Source organism: Balaenoptera physalus (assembly GCF_965194825.1).
Source record: "Balaenoptera physalus genome assembly, chromosome: 19".
Classification (NCBI taxonomy): domain Eukaryota; kingdom Metazoa; phylum Chordata; class Mammalia; order Artiodactyla; family Balaenopteridae; genus Balaenoptera; species Balaenoptera physalus.
The window spans coordinates 14,278,723-14,297,848 of NC_138900.1; the positions used below are offsets into that span (position 1 = coordinate 14,278,723).

At 51.8% G+C, this 19,126-nt stretch overlaps 1 protein-coding gene across 1 annotated transcript; it reads left to right on the top strand.

Annotated features, from left to right (window-relative positions):
• Positions 1–272: 272 nt before the first annotated feature.
• Positions 273–18,014, top strand: RASGRP4 (RAS guanyl releasing protein 4). Its single transcript, XM_082437858.1, is given in 21 exon segments — positions 273–5,295; positions 5,297–5,350; positions 5,353–5,403; positions 5,407–5,457; positions 5,461–5,507; positions 7,852–8,036; positions 8,453–8,565; positions 8,689–8,744; positions 9,369–9,500; positions 9,606–9,759; positions 10,846–11,019; positions 12,424–12,540; positions 13,386–13,661; positions 15,230–15,310; positions 15,390–15,494; positions 15,584–15,702; positions 15,813–15,957; positions 16,756–16,792; positions 16,895–17,029; positions 17,152–17,264; positions 17,839–18,014. Coding segments are annotated over 21 exon segments (2,487 nt in total). The 5' UTR covers positions 273–5,109; the 3' UTR covers positions 17,995–18,014.
• Positions 18,015–19,126: the final 1,112 nt, after the last annotated feature.

The window sequence follows — 19,126 nt, forward strand, 5'->3', positions numbered from 1 at the left end:
ATAAAAACTTATGAGGCAGGAGTAATAGGCATAGTATCTACTATCTACAGTCTTTTGTGTGCCTGTCACATTTCAGGCCCTGGGCTATGACCTTTTCACTGCATCTCATTAGTTCTCACAACAATCCTGCTATTATTTACATTGTTTAGAGGCGGAAATAAAAATGTGTGGTCCTTGCCACGTATGGTTTTAAGGACACGACCTGAATAAACGAGGTACAGCCGCCCCCGCACTGATATCTGTGGGTTTCCCATTTGCAGATTCAACCAACTGCAGATCAAAAACAAAATTTTTTTTAATTCCAGAAATTTCCAAAAAGCAAAACTTGAATTTGCCACAGGCCCGCAACTATTTCCATAGCATTTGCATTGTGTGTACAACTATTTCCATAGCATTTACATTGTGTGTACAACTATTTCCATAGCATTTACATTGTGTGTACAACTATTTCCATAGCATTTACATTGTAATAGGTATTATAAGTAATCTAAAGATGATGTAAATTTTACCAGAGGATGTGCGTAGGTTTATACAAATACTACACCATTTTATATAAGGGACTTGAGCATCCACAGATTTTGGTATCCAAGGGGGTCCTGGAACCAAACCCCTGTGGATGCTGAGGGATGACTGTAGTTCTCACAGTAATCTTGTGAAGTCAGTACTTGTATGGTGCCCGTTTTCCAGATGAGGAAAGCTGAGCACAGAGAGGTGAAGTAACTTGCCCAAGGTCACACAGAGGCTGAGCCAGGGATTTGAACCCAGAGCCAGGGTTCTTAACCATTCCACTATACTGTCTCTACATTTGCATAAAATCTCCCAGCTACAACAAAAAGCCACTTCACCAGGGCCAGGCTACACCCCCCCAGAATTCTAATCCTCTGTCTCCCCAGGGGCTGCCTGAGCCAATGAGGGCCACTAGCTGGGCCACCCTTATGCAGATGAGCACCCTGGGCTTTGTAAGTAAGGGAGCACTGAGAGGGGCAATCAGCTCCTTCCTGTTCCTGTCCACCTGGGGGGAGGCGGGGCTGGAAGAGGCTTGGGATCTGGGGAGCTGGGGCCAAGGGCCTCTGCAGTTCCCTAAAACTGGCAGCTCTGGGGACTAGAGGCCCAACACAGGATGCCACACACACCTGGACCTCCTGCCGGGCAGGTAGCTTCATGCCTCTAGGCCTCAGTTTCCTCATCTGTCAACTAGACTAATTTAGGATAGTCCCCACCTCTTGGGGTTGTGGAGAAGATTCCATGAGGAAACCGATTAGTGCCTACCACATGGTAACTGATTGATACAGGGATCTATTAAAATTATTATTGGGACTTCCCTGGTGGTCCAGTGGTTAGAATTCCACACTTCCACTGCACGGGGCACGGGTTTGATCCCTGGTTGGGGTGCTAAATTCCCACATGCCGCGCGGTGTGGCCAAAAAAAAAATTATTAACATGTAATGGTATCTAATAAGTTATACAAAACAATATCTTGCAGTTCAATAAAATTATACATAAAATGTTAAGGTATAATAGATCGTTACGTGTTACATAGTTAAATATTGATTTATTGATACAACTGTAATGGCACATACGTTTGTACCATATTATTAGATTATATAATGCATAATTATATAATTAGATATTTAGGCTAATATAATTATGTAACACAACGATATGTTTATCTGTCATACACTATATAATGCACACTTGTATATTAAATATGAAGTTTTCCCTCAGAGTTGTATATATAACAGAAAATTATTCTGTGTCATTGTGCATTACATCATAAGATATTAATAGCGTTTCCTTTTTCTGTCAGTCATCATTATGTGTTTTAGGACCTACCCATGTTGCTCTGTGGACACCTGGTCTGTGGCCACGGGGGTTTTGCAGGCCTCCCTGGTGACAGTTCCCTTCTGTTTATTCCCCCTCCCAGGCTGCCCCCACCTCCCCCAAAATAACATTGCAGTGAACGTCCTTGTATATGTCCCCGCGTGGAACTGAGGGAGAAGGTCTCGGTATGCACACCCAGGAGCTAACCGTGGGGTCACAGCTCCACGCACACATTTAATTTGACTGCAGCGCCAAGCGGTCCTCAAGAAGGGCTGTCCCCTATCAGTACATAAGGGTTCATCCGTCCCCAAGGCCCCAACCTCCACTTGGCATTTTTCAAGCTTCTAATTTTTGCCAGACCGATAGGATGACTCACTGTCATTTCAATTTGCACTTCCCTGATCTCCTACCAATAATTTCTAGCACCTTCTCAGGTGCCTGTCAAGAGAGTTTTGGGGTCTCCTCCTCACCCTCATCCTCTTTGCCCATTTTTCTATCAGAGCGGCTGTCTTTTTCTCTTGCTGACTTGCAGCTGTCCCTTTTCCATTCTAGATATTAATCTCTCCTTGATTTTAAACTCTTTTTTTTTTTTTTTTTTTGGCCACACCACGAGTCATGCAGGATCTTAGTTCCCCGACCAGGGCTCAAACCCACGCCCCCTGCAGTGGAAGCTCGGAGTCTTAACCACTGGACCGCCAGGGAAGTCCCGATTTTACACATTTTAAATACTGTTTTTCCTCTCTGTCGTCTGATATTTGTTCCATGGTGTCCTCATTAAAAGAAATCTTTATTTGGATGTTATCAAATGCATCCTGTTTCTGCCTCATGAGTTCTCGTGGTTTGTTTCAGCAGTCTTTTCCTTTGCGGTTGTTGGTGTTATTGTTGGTATTAACCATCCCCGAGGGCCATGAGGGCGGCACACGTTTATACCAGTGCCAGGGACCTTTGCCCGTCTCCCTCTCTGAGGCTTCTCTGAGTCCTGGGGGCCTGGAGACACTCTCCCACTACAAGCTGGGCTCAGCCAGGGCTGTTACATCACCTCATGTAAAGCAGGTGCCGAGGAGATAGGCTGAGAGTCAGACAGACAGCACATCACGGAGAGCACTCTTGAGATCAAAGGAGAGAGAAGAGAAAAGGCAGGTGGAGGAAAACACGGAGAGGGTCTGCAACCATACGGCATGGCGTGGAATGGAAAAGCTAAAGAGAATGGGCTCTGTGCTTGTCTAAATGTTCTGGCCTAAAGAAAAAAATCCATGGTGACTTCTTTCAGTGCAAAAATAGACTGCTAAAAGAGCTTTGGTTGAATGGACTCACTTACTAGGTTTGGCAGAATCATGTCAAATACTGTGACCATTAATCCACTCTTGGGTGTCTACCCTACAGAACTGCACACCGCAATGTTCACCGAAAGTCAGGGGCTAGAATGACAGCAGCAGCATTATTCACAGCAGCCCCAAACTGGAAACAACTCAAATGTCCATCACAGGAAAATCAATCAATAAATCATGGACTAATCACATGATGGAAGACTATACAACAACCAAAGGAATGAGCTACAGCTAAATATAACATGGAAGAATCACAAAGACATGATGTTGAATGAAAGAAGCCAGGGACTTCCCTGGTGGTCCAGTGGCTAAGACTCCCCACTTCCAGTGCAGGGGGCCTGGGTTCGATCCCTGGTCAGGGAACTAGATCCCACATGCATGTCGCAACTAAGAGTTCGCATACTGCAATAAACGATCCTGCGTGCCACCGCTAAAGATCCCGCACACCGCAACTAAGACCTGGAGCAGCCTAAATAAACAATTTTTTTTTTTTTTAAAAAAAGAAGCCAGGGCTTCCCTGGTGGCGCAGTGGTTGAGAATCTGCCTGCTAATGCAGGGGACACGGGTTCGAGCCCTGGTCTGGGAAGATCCCACATGCCGCGGAGCAACTAGGCCCGTGTGCCACAACTGCTGAGCCTGCGCGTCTGGAGCCTGTGCTCCACAACAAGAGAGGCCACAATAGTGAGAGGCCCGCGCACCGCAATGAAGAGTGGCCCCCGCTTGCCACAACTAGAGGAAGCCCTCGCACAGAAACGAAGACCCAACACAGCCAAATAAATAAATAAAAATAAATAAATAAATAATAATTTTAAAAGTGCTAATAATTAAAAAAAAAAAAAAAAGAAGCCAGACAGATAGTTGTTTCCATTTATATACAGCTCAAAACCAGGCAAAACTACTCTGTTAGAAATCAGGTTACTGGTAACTTTTGGGAGATAGCACTGGGAAGGAACACAAGGGGGCTTATGGGGAATGGAAACGTTCTATTTCTTGGTTTGTGTGAATGTCACAGGGGCATATTCGGTTTGTCACCATTCAACAACCTAAACACTTATGATTTGACTCTTTTTTGTACTTCAATTTAAAAATGTGTCAAAAAAATATGTCAAGCATGACACATTTAGGTAAGCGAAAACAAGCATGCGTACTCAAAAGTCTGTATTTCTATGAGCATGTGTCTATGTACTTAAAAGCACAGCCAACAGATCAGATGAAACCCAACCATGTATGATATTGGTCACCCCTGCCTAACAGGGACAGTGGGATTGGGAGGGGTCTCCCCAAGGGTTAACTTCCATCTGCAATGTTTTTATACTAAGATAAGAGTCTTTAAGATTATGTGAGGACTTCCCTGGTGGCACAGTGGTTAAGAATCCACCTGCCAATGCAGGGGACACGGGTTCGATCCCTGGTCCAGGAAGATCTCACATGCCACGGAGCAACTAAGCCCGTGCGCCACAACTACTGAGCCTGCACTCTAGAGCCCACAAGCTACAACTACTGAGCCCGCGTGCCACAGCTACTGAAGCCCACGCTCCTAGAGCCCGTGCTCCGCAACAAGAGAAGCCAGCACAATGAGAAGCCCGCACACCGCAACGAAGAGTAGCCCCCTCTCGCCGCAACTAGAGAAAGCCCATGCGCAGCAATGAAGACCCCAACACAGCCAAAAAAAAAAAAAGTTTGTGTGAGAATTAAATGAGTTAATATGTTAAGAGCCCTTAGAACAGTGTGTGGTATACGGTAGGTGCTACATAAGGTTTTCTTACAATAAAAGGAATAAAGTGAAAATGTTTTCTGGGGTATAAATGGTATTATTAAAACTAAGCTAGAAATAAAAGAAACATAAGAAGAAATATACAAAATATTGTCTTGTGACTTTCCAATCAAACTGCTGTGCATTATTATACATGAATATGTCCTCATAGAAATATAGACTTTTCTTTTGAGTGTGTTTACATAAATGTGTCATATTAGGCATACTTTTTTTAAAAAACTGCTCTTATTGAAGCTTGACAGTGACAGAACAGAGACTCACGGGTCTGGAGACCAAAAGATGCGGGAGATAGAGAGAGCCCGCTGGGTGATTGGGGGTGGGGGCCGGCGGCACCGGAAACCTCAGCTTGAAGGGATCCCCATGTGGGGGGAGGAGGGACCTTTGGTCTCTCCCCAGCCTCTTCCTTCCCCCTGGCCTGGGGCTGGGTGGGGAGGGGCAGTTCCTCTTTCCTTCCCAAGCACCGAGGAGGCCCCAGCTCCCTAGGGGCTAAGAAGCTGGAGCATTGGTGAGGGGGGAGGAGCTGAGCCACACTCTTAAAAGACCCCTTCCCCTCAAGGAAGCATGAACAGGAAAGACAGCAAGAGGTGAGGGGACCCTTCTCCAAGAGACCAGGAGCGCCCTAAGCCCCTGGGTCTCGCTTGGGCTGCATGGGAAGTCTGGGGAGCTTCTAACGAGGGGCATAGGATGTCGGGCTACTCTCGGGGCAGCAGCAGGAGCTGGGGGCGCCAGGTGGAAAGATGCTTCAGGGAGTCCAGAGCCAGCTCAGGCTGGGGCTGTTTGCTTGGACGTCTGTGTCTTATCCTTGCTCTTCTGGAATTTGAGCTGCTCTGATCCCATTCTCCCCGCACCCTTCACGCCCCCATCCTAATTCCGTAGGCTGGGTGTCTCTGTCCTCCCTGGGGTCTTCTTGGCTGCCCCCAGAACTGGAAACTCCAGACTCCTGCAGGGCCCTGCCCCAGGGGAGGGGAGTGTGACGCAGGGCAAGGCGGCTCCCCGGCCTCTTAAGCAACTCCTGGCTGCTCCAGACGCTGCAGGGGGCAGAGAGTCCGAAGGTAAGGGCCTAGCAGCTGGCTATGCCAGCAGGTTCTGGAATCGGCTTCCTATCACCTGCCCTCCTGTCCTCACAGGGACCGTGGTGGCTGGGTCCATAGCCTAGGCAGCTTCTTCTGCCTCCCCCAGCATGTCTTTGATAGGCAAAGGGTCCCCTCCCTATAATCTCCAGGAGTTTAATGGTGGAGACCTGGCTGCCTCATTTTCTGGCTGTGTGACCTTAGGTAAGTCACTTACCCTCTCTGTGCCTCAGTTTCTTGTGTCAATAGAATAATCATAGTCCCTCCTCGGAGGGACGCATGAGTCCTCGGTGGTACAGTCTAGACCTGTGGTTCTCAAGCTTGGGCACACATCAGGACCACCTGGAGGGCTTCTAAAACACAGGCTGCTGGGCCCACCTTCAAGGTGTCTGATTCTGTAGGTCTGGGGTGGGGCCTAAGAATTTGTATTTCTCTCAAGTTCCCAGGTGATGCTGTTGAGATTGGTTGGGGACCATGCTTTGGGAACCCCTAAACTAGATAGATGCTCAACCCTCTGCCCGGTACACATTCAGTGCTCAGTAATGCCAGCTGTTACTCGGCAACATTCAATACTGATTACCGAGCCTTTATGATGCACCAGGGACATGGCAGTGCCTTTGTTATGGGGGTCTCCCGATTTCTGGTTTCACCCCCATTCCCCATGCCTTGCTTCTAGTTTGCTCCATCACATTCTCTCTCTGCATCTCATATTTAACTTTCTCACCTCTGGCCACTTAAGAGCCTAAGCAAACTAAATCCCTTATTTAGCACTTTTGAAGAGCAAGGCATTGAATGTTCATAATAAATTCTTGGGGAAGGTCCAAAGACGACTCTCATTTTTCACATGAGGAAACTGAGGTCCAAAGAAATTACGTGATTAACACAAAGTCTCACAGCCAGCATAAATTCCTCCAACCCAGTTTTGTCTGACTCTTGTGGAAGCCAAGGCCTTCTGCCTGGATTCCTCTCCCTCCTTCCTCCACCATCCCTGTCTCTCCATTACCCTCTTTCCCCAACTGGAACAAGAGCCTTGGGGAGGCACAGGGCAGAGTGAGGGTTATTTTTAAACTTTCCTTGAAGCTGCCTCAGCCCCTGGGACCGCGCCCAGCTCTGAAGGGCTCTGGTGAGGCTACTTTGCACCTATATCTTCTCTCCAGGCTCCAAATCTAGGGACCCAGGCTTGCAGCTAAGACTCCAGTCCCACCGAAAGGCTGGCTTGGGGGAGGGGTGTGTCACCTTAGTGGCAGTCAAGGTGGGGGAGGAGGGAGAGATGGAATCTCAGGGGTCTGCTTCTCTCATGAGGGCTGGGGGGAGGAGGGGGTGGGTGTTGGAAAGCAAAGGGGAATTCTGAGGAGTGTCCCTGGAGGCAGAACCTCCCATGATTCCCCCTGGGGAGCACAAGAATAATTCTGGGGTCTTCTCCTATGATTCCCTGGGCGGTCAGGAGTAACCCGTCTGCCAACAGGAAGTCTCTCCCATGATGTCTTGGGACCCTACAGTCAAGGGGAATTGGGGGACAATGCCTGGAGGAGAGAGTTCTTATGATTCCTGGAGGGTCCTAAGTAGTCCTGGGGGGTCTTCTCCCATGATTCGCTGGGGGCGGGGGTTCAGGGTAGTCCTAGGGTTTTCCCCCCTGATTCCCTGAAGAGGACAGGCGTGACCCTTGGAGTTTACCTGTAGGAGAAGGCTCCCATGATCTGGACTACTCCTGGGGTTTTCTCCTATGGAACCACGGTAGGTCAGGACTAATGCTAGGACCTTGCCTTTAGGATGCCTTGGGGCTTTGGGGTCAAGAAGAATTCTGGGGGTCTGCCTCAAGGAAGGGGCTCCCATGATTCCCGAGGGAATGTGTCCACAGGAAGTCCCACCAGGAATGCCCGGGGAAGACAGGGGGACGGGGCCGGCCCCGACAGGCCCGCCGCCACAAGACGTGCCCCAGCCCCCGGGAAATCAGCAAGGTCATGGCTTCCATGGCTCTGGGCATGCTGAATGAGGGCGGCTGCAGCGAAGATGACCTGCTGGAGAAATGCATCCAGTCTTTCGGTGAGTGTCCCCTCCCTGGCCAGCCTCCCCAGTCCTGAGGTTGGGCCAAGCACCCACCTCTCTCTGGGCTCAACTTGAGGGGTATAAAATAGAAGCAGGAGTATGTGGAATGAATCTCAATCACTACAGTAGGAATAAGAGAGACACCTACCTGCGTTTCTTTTTCCTGAGCTGCGGGGGGAGGAGGTCTGATGCTATTTCCATCTTCAGTATGACTTGCCAGGCACGATGCTGGTCCATGCACAGTACAGACAAGGAAACTGGAGCGCAAGGAGGCCAGGTTGTTTGCCCAAGTTCATACATGGAGTCACTGGTAGAGCTGGGGTTTGAACCAGGCTGTCCAACCGGCTCTGGAAGCTGTGCAGTCCATTGCCCAGGGGCCATTCCGACACAGTGTCCCCTTCTCCTGCCTTCAGACTCGGCTGGCAGCCTGCGCCGTGGGGACCACATTCTCAACATGGTACTTGCCATGCACAGCTGGGTGCTGCCTTCTGCCCACTTTGCTGCCCGTCTGCTGACCTTATATCCTCCCGGGGCCATGAGCAGTGGGTGGAGGGCGGAGGGCAGAGATGAGAGAGCCTGGTGGGGACGGGGTGAGAAGGCAGGTCTGAGATGCTGGATAACAGAGCCTTGACCGGAACTTAAGTACCAGGAGGCCACAGGGAGCACACAGGAGCTGAGGAGGCTGCAGATCTGTCACCTGGTCAGGTAAGCCTGGGCCAAGACCTACACTCCCATGACCCAATATCCTCACCCTACTGCCCCCCCCAAAAAAAAACACTTCCCAGAGACTACCCATCCTGCTCCTGCAAATCCCACTCTGAGAATCCCCTGGCTTGGTCCCTAAAACCTCCCAGTTCTCTTCCTTTGAACCCTCACCTCTTAGAGACCCCTGACCAGATCCTATGGACCCTCTCCCAGCTGGTACCCCAAGACGTCCAGCTCAGATTCCTAAAACCCCAACCTCCCATATACCCCAGCCTAGTTTCTAAGACCCCCTCACTCTGTTCCCCCAAAATCTCACCCCTAGAGGCCCCCAACCTAGTTCCTGAGACCCATCCCCACTACCCTGCTTCCTAGCCATCCCACTTCCAAGAGATTCCCCAGTCTATCTGCCATAGATCCCTCAGCCTGTGTTAAGAGGCCCCCAGTCCTACTCCCAGATATCCTCCCAGCCTGGTGTCTCTCTGAACCCTGGCCTTCCAGAGACCCCCTGCACACATTTAGAGACGCCCCCAAGCCCAGCACCTAGAGATCCCTCAGCCCAAGAGACCCCTTTCAGAGACCTGCCTCACCCCCAGCCTCACTCCACCATCTCTAAACCACCCTCAGGTACTGGCTGACCCAACACCCTGAGACAGTGCATCAGGAGCCCCAGTTAGAAGAGGTTATAGGTCGCTTCTGGGCCACTGTGGAACAGGAGGGTAACGCAACCCAGCGGAGCCTGGGAGACTCCGCCAACCTGTGAGTCAGTCCCTTCCCCTTCCCTCCCACCCCCACTCTGCCTTCTCCCTCCACACTCCCACACCCTCCACCCCAGCTCCTCCCCCTGCCTCTCTTTGCCCCCAGGCTGAGCCCCGGTGGCCCTGGCCCCCCTCCCCCCATAAGCAGCCCAGGCTTGGGCAAAAAGCGCAAAGTGTCCTTGCTTTTCGACCACCTGGAGACTGAGGAGCTGGCAGAGCACCTCACTTACCTGGAGTTCCGGTCCTTCCAGGCTATCACGGTAAGGACGCCCCTCCTCCCAGCTGGGGAGGGCTTGGGGTGGGGTGAGGCCTGGCTGGGGCCAGGCAGGACTGAGAGGACCCAAACTGTCAAACTTGGGTGCTAGAGGGTCCAGGAAAATGAGTTAAGCTGGCTGAGCACAGAGCCCCGGGTTCAAATCCCATCAGCCCCTTCCTACCTGTGTAACTTTGAACTAGTTTCTCAACCTCTCTGGGACTCAGCTTTCTCATGTGCAAAAAGGAGGTCATAATATTTCATTGGCTGGTTGGGGAAATTAATATGTCCATTTAAAAATGCTCGTCACAGTGCCTGGCACAGAGTCAGTGCTCAAAATATTTTATTAATTGTTCATTTATTTGAGAAGCATTTAAATTCACTGTGCCTCAGCCCATTACCTGTAAAAGGGGGACTTAGTTCCTGCCTCAAAAGATCAGCGCCTGGTCCAGAGTAAATGCTATATAGTTGAACCATTTGAAATTGCCATATTTTGACATATTTTACCTACCCAAATGGTAATTTCAAATGCTTCAACCTATATATGTGTTTAGCTATTGCCATCTTGCCATCATCGTTTTGAGGGTACTTGGGGATCTGGTTCCTTAATGGGAAAATTTCCTGATTGTACACATACACACACACACAGTGCAGTGGATGTGGGTATGTAATGTTGACTCCTTGAGCAGAACAAATAGAAGTTAGTTTCGTGTCCTCTTCACCACCCTTCCCTTTGCTGACTATATACCAGTCAGGTATACAGTTAAGAGCAATAGACTGGGTTCCCACCCTGACTCGGGCCTGTGTGACCCTGGGCAAATTACTTAGCCTCTCTGTGCCTCAATGACCTCATCTCTAAAATGGGAATAATATAGTATTCACTTCATAGACTTGTTGTGAGGCTATGAGGAAGGGCACAGAATAGTACCCAACTTTCTTTAAACATTTCTCCTCAGATGGGAGAGGGCCATGGTGACCTCAGGGACATGTGATGGCTGAGCTAGGACATCAGAGGTCGTGACTGCTTGGGGATGGCGTGTGAGGGGCAGGGCCTGAGCGCGAGGGCCCACCCTGACACCCACCTCACCCCCAGCCCCAGGACCTGCGGGGCTACGTTTTGCAGGGCTCCGTGCGGGGCTGTCCGGCCCTGGAGGGATCCGTAGGTCTCAGCAACAGCGTGTCCCGCTGGGTGCAGGTCATGGTGCTGAGCCGTCCCGGGCCTGCACAGCGCGGGCAGGTGCTGGACAAGTTCATCCACGTGGCACAGGTGAGGTCCGCCCCGCCGCTCTGCCCACTTTCTGAGCACCTGCCCCGCGGGGCTCCCGGACGGTGACGTCACCATCTCGTGGCCCCTCCCGAATGCATCACGCCCCACCCTCAGTCCTGTCGTTCTAACCCGGGACTGTGACGGCACTTCTTCCCTGGCCTTGATTTCACCACGTCCAACCCGCCCTGGCCCCACTCCTTGGTCCCAGACGTGGCAGTTGACGACGTTCCTCCTGACCCCGTCTCACAAGCCCAATGCCCGAATATTCTATCCGCAGGGCAATGAAAGAGGAGACTCTTTCTTGCCCGCACCTTTGCGTCATCCCTACCCCGGTCCCTAGGCCCCAGCTGTCCCTTTAGGACAGTGACAGCATCCGTCCCCATCACTTCAGGTCTCCCTTGGCCCGCCCTTTCTCTTCACCTTCCCCCCTTTCCTCCTCCCCCTTTTCCCCTCTCCTTTCCCCCTCCCCCTTCTCCCTCCCCCTTCCCCCTCCTTTCCAGCTATGTTCCCTCCCTTCTGGAGAAAAGGGAAGCCCTCCTTCCCCCAGCGTGGCCACGCCCCTTTGCGTACTTCCTCGCAGACCACGCCCTGCCTCTGGCGTCTTCCATCTCCTTGCTTCCCCTGTCCGGCCCGACAGACCAGGGTGTTCCGGCATCTACATGGGGTCTCCCCGGTCTGAGCGTCTTCCATTCCTCCCTGGCCCCACCTTCTTCCCCAGCAACCTCCGCTCTTCAAACCTGAGAAAGGGGAGGGCTGACCTCACACCTGTCTCTCATATCTACCTGACCCCTCTGTATCACTCTGGACGATTTCACCTCTGCCCAGCTCCCAACTCCTGCCCAGAACCCAGGCCTTCTGGTCTCCCCTCACCTGGCTGACTCCCAGTGCAGAGGCCGCCTAGTTGTCTGACACCCTAACATCTGTCTGAATCCTCCACGCCTGGCTGACACAGACCTGTTGAGTCCCCAAAACCGTCCAACACCCCATACTTGCCTGACTCCCCCAACTTTTTTTTTTTTTTTTTTTGGCCATACCACGCGGCATGTGGGATAATAGTTGTCCCACCAGAGCTCCAGCTCATGTCCCGGCAGTGGAAGTACACGCTGAGTCCTAACCACTGGACTGCCAGGGAAGTCCCTGACTCCCCCCACTTTTATCTGACCTCACATTAGTCTATCATCTGCCAGTCTATCATCTGCCAGACCACACACATCTGTGTGTGATGCCCACATACCAGCTTGTGGCCCACTCCTGCCTGACACATCTCACCTATCTGATGCCTGCAGTGGCCCATCCCCACACATGCCTGACACCCCAACTCAATGGGGATGCTGTCATTTGAACCCCCAATTTGCCTGTCCTCCATGTGGTACCCACCACTTCTGCATCACCCTCCCTTCCTAGAGGCTCCTCCAGCTGCAGAATTTCAACACGCTGATGGCAGTCACTGGGGGCCTGTGTCATAGCGCCATCTCCAGACTCAAGGACTCCTACACCCACCTGAGCCCTGACAGCACCAAGGTGAAGTCCCACTGCCCTCCCCAAAGTTCCAGTGGTCAATTATCCTGAACCCACACACTTTTCCCCAGCCCCCTCCATCCCTTCCCAGGGGCCCTGGAGCCACCCAGAGGCCTTCTGCTCCTCCAAATCCGACAGACCCCCAGGCTTTGTCCTCTGTCATTCTTCCTCCCTCCTCATCCATGGTGCTGACCTCTCTCTACTGTGTGTCTGGTCCTGAGCAGGACTGGAGGGAGACAGATAAGAGATGCTAGCAGAGAACTGGCAGTCCAGGTGGGGAGTGAAATGATGCCCCCAGGGACGCCAACATTTGGGCCACCCATGGGAGGAGCATGGGTTGGGGGTGTCCTGAAAGTGTCTAAGGAGAGTGAATCGTTCATGAGTCTGGTGTGTGGCTGAGGTCAGGATGTGGCAGGATATTGGGCTGGAGATGCCGGGGCAGGGGCGGGGGGAGATCCTGTTGAGCCTTCTGCAAGCTCAGCTAAGGCGTCTGGGCTTTATCTAGAGGGCAGTGGGGAGCTAGGAAGCGTTTGGGAATGCTGAGAGCACCCATGATCAGATTTGGGTTTTTGAAAAATCACTCTGGCCTGGGGAATGGGAGATAGTGGGGCCTTTCTGAGATGGGGGCCCAAGTGGAAGAGCAGTCTGGGGAGATGCTGAAGCCAACGTGGGACATGGAGGGGCTTGGGGAGAGGTCCAAAATGCCATTGGGCCCCTGCGGGGGTCCAGAGCCACACAGGACGCTGCTAGGTACTCCCCTTCAAGGAGCTAGGGGAACAGAACTGGCCTCCCCGATTACATGCCGCTCCCCCCACCCCCCAAAAAAAAAACACGCCCCTCCCACACAGGCCCTGCTGGAGCTGACTAAGCTCCTTGCTGCCCACAACAACTACGCCTGTTACCGCCGCACCTGGGATGGCTGCACCGGCTTCCGGCTGCCTGTACTGGGTGTGCATCTCAAGGATCTGGTGTCCCTGCATGAGGCCCAGCCTGACAGGTTGCCTGACGGCCGCCTGCACCTACCCAAGCTCAACAGCCTCTACCTGCGGCTGCAGGAGCTGGCAACCCTCCAGAGGCAACACCCCCCCTGCAACGCCAATGAGGACCTACTGCATCTGCTCACGGTGAGCTGCCCTGAGCTGCCCAGGCTGAGCTCCCAGAGGCTGCACCTGCGGGGTACTGAGATTTAGGGTCTTGGGTGGGTGAGGGTCAGGATAGAACAGTAGAATAGCGCTGGAATGCATGGGCTTTGAAGCCAGAGCTTCTAGGGTGTTTTTGTTTTTGTTTTTTTCTGTGTGGTCTTGGGCAAGTCACTTAACCCCTCAGCCTCAGTTTCCTTAACTACAAAATGGGAATACGAATAGGACCTACTTCAGAGAGTGGTTGAAAAGAATCAGTAATATAATTCATATAATTCACATAAAGTACTTAAAATAGTATCTGGAACACAGTGAGCTCTATACAAGTAATGCACTTTTCCCCCAGTTCCCCCAGCAACTCAAGTATCCATTGATCTGAGCTCCAGAATTGCTTTGGGCTTTTGCACTCCTGAACTCCAAGGTTCTGAGCTTCTCATGCCACTAGTCCAAAATTCCAAGTTTTATCATATCCAGGAATCTAAGCAAAAAGCTAATAACAGTTATTGACCACTTATTATGTGCCAGGCACCACATTAAACAGTCCCCAGAGAGCACTTCATTCCATCCTCACAACCCTACGAGGAGGGGATCCTTATTGTGTCCATTCTACAGACTGAGAAACTGAGACCCACAGAGGTGAGGTCACTTGCCCCCTGTCCCACAGCAGGCCAGCTTCAGAACATGTATTAACTATCACACTATGTCCTAAGACTGCAAGTGTGTGATTCTGGCTATATTTTATTTTACATAGATGGATAGATAGGTAGATAGATGATAGATAGATAGATAGATAATAGAGATAGAGAGGTAGAGATATATGTATTTCATTCTAAAGAGCTATAAATTGAGAGAGACTGGGATTCTGAGGACCAGGTAGTCTAAGACTGAAAAGCTGACTTTCAGATCCTAGGACAGGACCACCTGCAAATTGAAAATGTGGGGCTCCTTGTTTGAAATTATTAAGAATTTCAAGATGGTGACAGCAGGGCATTAAATGAAGTGGAGGCCCCTCTAAGTGTGGGGCCTGCCTGTGAAGCTGGTCCTGCCTCAGGATGACTGGTGCCTAAGCTGCTCTGCTATGCTGACTCTAAGAGGCCATCAGCCCAAATATTTATTGAGCATCTGCTGTGAGCCATGCACTACTTTAGACAGTTAGGCTCACAGCAGTGTGCAACATCAGAAAAAAATTGCTGTCTTGTGGGGCTGACTTCCTAGTGGGGGAGATAGCCAGTGAAAAAAGTAAATAAGTAAATCATATGGTCTTTTAGATAATAAGTGCTATAGAGAAAATTAAAGCAGAAACAGGCATGGAAAGTGACAGGGGTTTGCAATTTTAAATAGGATCAAAAGAGCCTCAATGACAAGATGGTGTTTCTGGTCTAGGGGACCGGCGGTGTGCAGAGCAAAGGGAGGCTCAGTGGGAGAGGGGACCATGGGGGTCCCAGGGAAGAGGGGCTTTGGAAAGAGGAGGAGATCGGGGGTCCAGGCAGGCATGGGCTGTAGGTAGGAGGATAGAGACAAGGAGGGTCCGTAACGCCCTGCCCATCCTCCAGCTTTCCCTGGATCTCTTCCACACGGAGGACGAGATCTATGAGCTTTCTTACGCCCGGGAGCCCCGCTGTCCCAAGAGTCTGGTGAGACCCCAGCCCTGACCTCTGACCTCCAGCCCAAGCCTCTGCAATGACTAACTGTGACCCTCTGTCCCTGCCCCAGCCACCCTCCCCCTTCAAGGTGCCCCTGGTGGTGGAGTGGGCCCCTGGCGTGACGCCCAAGCCCGACAGGGTCACGCTGGGTCGGCATGTGGAGCAGCTGGTGGAGGTGAGGAGGAGCCCTGGGCGGGAGGAGGGATCTAAGCCCGTGGGGCCCCTGACTCGGCCTTACTCTCCCCTTCCCATGCTCCTCCGAAGTCTGTGTTCAAGAACTATGACCCTGAAGGCCGAGGCACCATCTCTCAGGAGGACTTTGAGCGACTCTCAGGCAACTTCCCCTTCGCCTGCCGCGGGCTTCACCCACCCCCCCGCCAGGGGTAGGTGCTCCCGACTCCTGGGTTCCCTTAAGACGAGGACCTGGGGTATCGAGGACTCCTGGGTCTGGGAGAAAGGGGCCAGTCCTGCTGAAGCGCAGTCTCTCCCCCAGGAGTGGCTCCTTCAGCCGAGAGGAGCTGACAGGGTACCTGCTCCAGGCCAGCGCCATCTGCACCAAGCTGGGCCTGGCCTTCCTGCACACCTTCCAGGAGGTCACCTTCCGCAAGCCCACCTTCTGTGGCAGCTGCAGTGGCTTCGTGAGCACTCCGCCCGCTGTCACCCTGAGGGACCCCTGGAGCGCCCTAACTCCTCACAGCCTGGGCTGGAAAAGCCAGCCCTGCCCTGGAGCGCTCACATTCCCCAAGCCCCGGATAATCCCCAAATTCCAGAAAATCCTCTAGCCTCAAATAATCCCCATATTTCACAGCAACCCTAAACAATGGATATTCCCTACATCTTGGATAATTCTGAAGTCTAGATAATGCTCGATTCCCAGACAATCCCCATCCTGGACAACTGCCAAACCCTGGAGACTCTACAAACACGAGTAGATTATCTCCAAGCAGAATCAATCTCCAAGTCTCTAGACCCCAGATAATTCAAACCCTGGATAATTTCCAAATTCAGGGTATCCTCAAACTCTGTATAATGGACAAATCTCTCAATCTCAAACCAAGAGCAATTCACAAACCTTGGATTACTTTCCAAATTTACTTTTTCATTCATAAATATATACTGGGCACCTGCTGTGTGTGCCAGGCACAGTTATAGGCTCTGGGTGGGTGGGAGCACAGGAGGAAACAGAACAGACACAATCCCTGCCCATAGAATTTATGCTTTATTAATTCCAAATTTTGTCCAATTCTCATATCACAGATGACTTTCCAAACCTGAGATAACCTCCTAATTCCTTTAGTCTCCCAGATCCCACATAAGCCTCTAGCCTTGAAAACTTCCAAAACCTGAATTGTTTCCTCCAGACAGACCCCAGCCCCACCCCAATCACAGCCCTCCTTCCCCTAGCCTAGGTAACCTATTCTGCTTTCTCTTCCCAGCTTTGGGGTGTCACCAAGCAAGGCTACCGCTGTCGGGGTGAGCGGGGCATGGGTAGGGGGAGGGAATCCAGGACCCGGGGGCTGGAAGAATAGAGGACACAGACTGGGCCTCTGGCACTAACCTCTGAATTTCCCCCAGACTGTGGGCTGTGTTGCCACAAACACTGCAGAGACCAAGTGAAGGAGGAGTGTAAGAAGAGGCCGGGGGCCAAGGGCGACGTGAGCCCTCCAGAAGCCCCTGTCCCACCCACACCAGTTCCCCATGCCGGCTGTGGTAAGACCCAGGGTGTAGCAGTCCTGGGAAGGGGGCCTGGTGGATGGATGGAGATTAACTCCAAGGTCATGAGGTCTTTCCTACCGTACCCACATCCCTCCCATCCACACGCCCACGAACAGGCTCTGAGGACAATCTCTCCTACACGCTATCCCTGGAACCTGAGACCGGGTGGCACGTTTGCCATGCTTGGACCCAGACAGAGCCCTCACATCCCTCCTGGGAACCAGAGACGGTGAGGAGGAGCTGCCCATACCCACAACTGGATACAGGGAGACCAGCCTATTTGCCTGGGGGAACCCAGACAGATTTGGGGAAGCATAGGAAAGTTAAAATATGCAAAAGTCCTCAATTGCTTGGGTAGGAGGGCATAGATAGTGGTTAATTTTTAATGTTAATAGAAAAATAGAAATTACAGTATGTTGTAGGGAGGGGAAGGGGTAACCACTAGTAGAAAAGAAAAGGGAGTTTAGGAAGAAAAAAAGAAAGACAACTATAAGATGGCTAGAATAAGGCCAAATATATCAGACACTAATAGTGGAATAAATGCCACGATTCAAAAGTGGGGACTCTCAGATTGAGCTAAAAGAAAATCCAGAGGGGACATTCATCCATCCACTTTAACAAGTCTGGGTGAGGCTCTCCCCCTGCAGTGAACCATCCCCTGGACATCGTGCACTCCCCACGTCACCCAGTGTCTTCCTCCTTCCAGGTCCCTCTGCCAGCGACGGCCCCATCACCCACCCAGTCCTCCAAGCTGAGTTCCTAGACGTTGCCTTGGTCTGCTCTCTCCCCACTCCCTCCACCAGAGTCAGTCTCGAGTCCTGTTATTCGGCCTCCAGGCCTCCAGCAGAACCCCCAAAGGCATCGCCTCCTTCCCATCCACACTGCCTTTGTTGAAGCATCCGTCGTCTCTTACTCCGAAAGAAAGTTACTTTCTTCTTTTGCATCAGAGTGGCTATTAATCGTACTCCCTTTTCTTGCATTTAATATCTGTGCAGCTCTGTGTTGGATGCATTTAGACCTAGGTATCATCTCGCCACCTCCTTAAATCTCCATTTTACAGATGAGGAAACAGGCTCAGTGAAGTTAAACTGCTCACGCAAGGTGGCAGAACTCCTAAGTGCTGGAGACAGGACTCACACCCAGGTTTGCCTGCCTCTAAAATGGAAGCTACTGACCAATATGCTACACTGATGTCAGCATGGGTCAGGAGGGGGACGGTACAGGGTGCGTAAAGTTCCAAACTCTGGAGTTCCAGAGATGGGACAGAAGGCCAGAGAAAGGGTGGAACAGGGAGGGAGCCTTTGAACACCTGAGTCCAATCACATCCCTCCTCTGCTCAGAGCCCTCCCATGGCTTCATCTCACTCAGGGGAAAAGCCAGAGTTCTCACTGTGGCCCACCCAGCATGATCTGCCCCCATCACCTCTCCGACCTCCCCTCCCACCACTCACCCCCTCACTCATCCTGCTTCAGCTACACTGGCCTCCGATGGTCCCTGATCATGCCCCAAAATACTCCTACCTCAGGACCTTTGCACTGGCCACTCCCTCTGCCAGGAAGGGAAGGCTCTTCCCCAGAGGTCCACATGGCTCCCTCTTTGGGACTTAGCTCAAGTACCACCTTCTCAGTGAGGCCTCCCCTGATCATGCATAAAGGTGCAATCCCGCCATGGTCCCGATCCTGCCTTCCTGCTTTATTTCTCTCCAAAGCCCTTTCCCCATCTGACAAACTAAACTTTCTTGTCTGCCCTTCCTCACCAGAAAGGTCAGCTCCGGGAGACCAGGGGTTATTATTATCTGTATCCCCAATGCCTAGCACAGGGCTGGCACATGGTGGGTACCTGACAGATGTTTGCCCAATGCCTGCATGTCTCCTCCCCCATGCCCATTGGGAGGGAAGGATGTTGCTGAAGAGAAAAGTGCTTTAAGGGTCAGAGCAGCAGGGGCCTGTTCAGACCCAGGGGACAGAGACCCCCTACCTTTCCTCAAACCTGAGCACCCCTGACCTGGCCCCCACAGAGATAGGTCCTAGGGCTGTCATAAATTAAGTTTAGGACTTCCCTGGTGGCGCAGTGGTTAAGAATCCTCCTGCC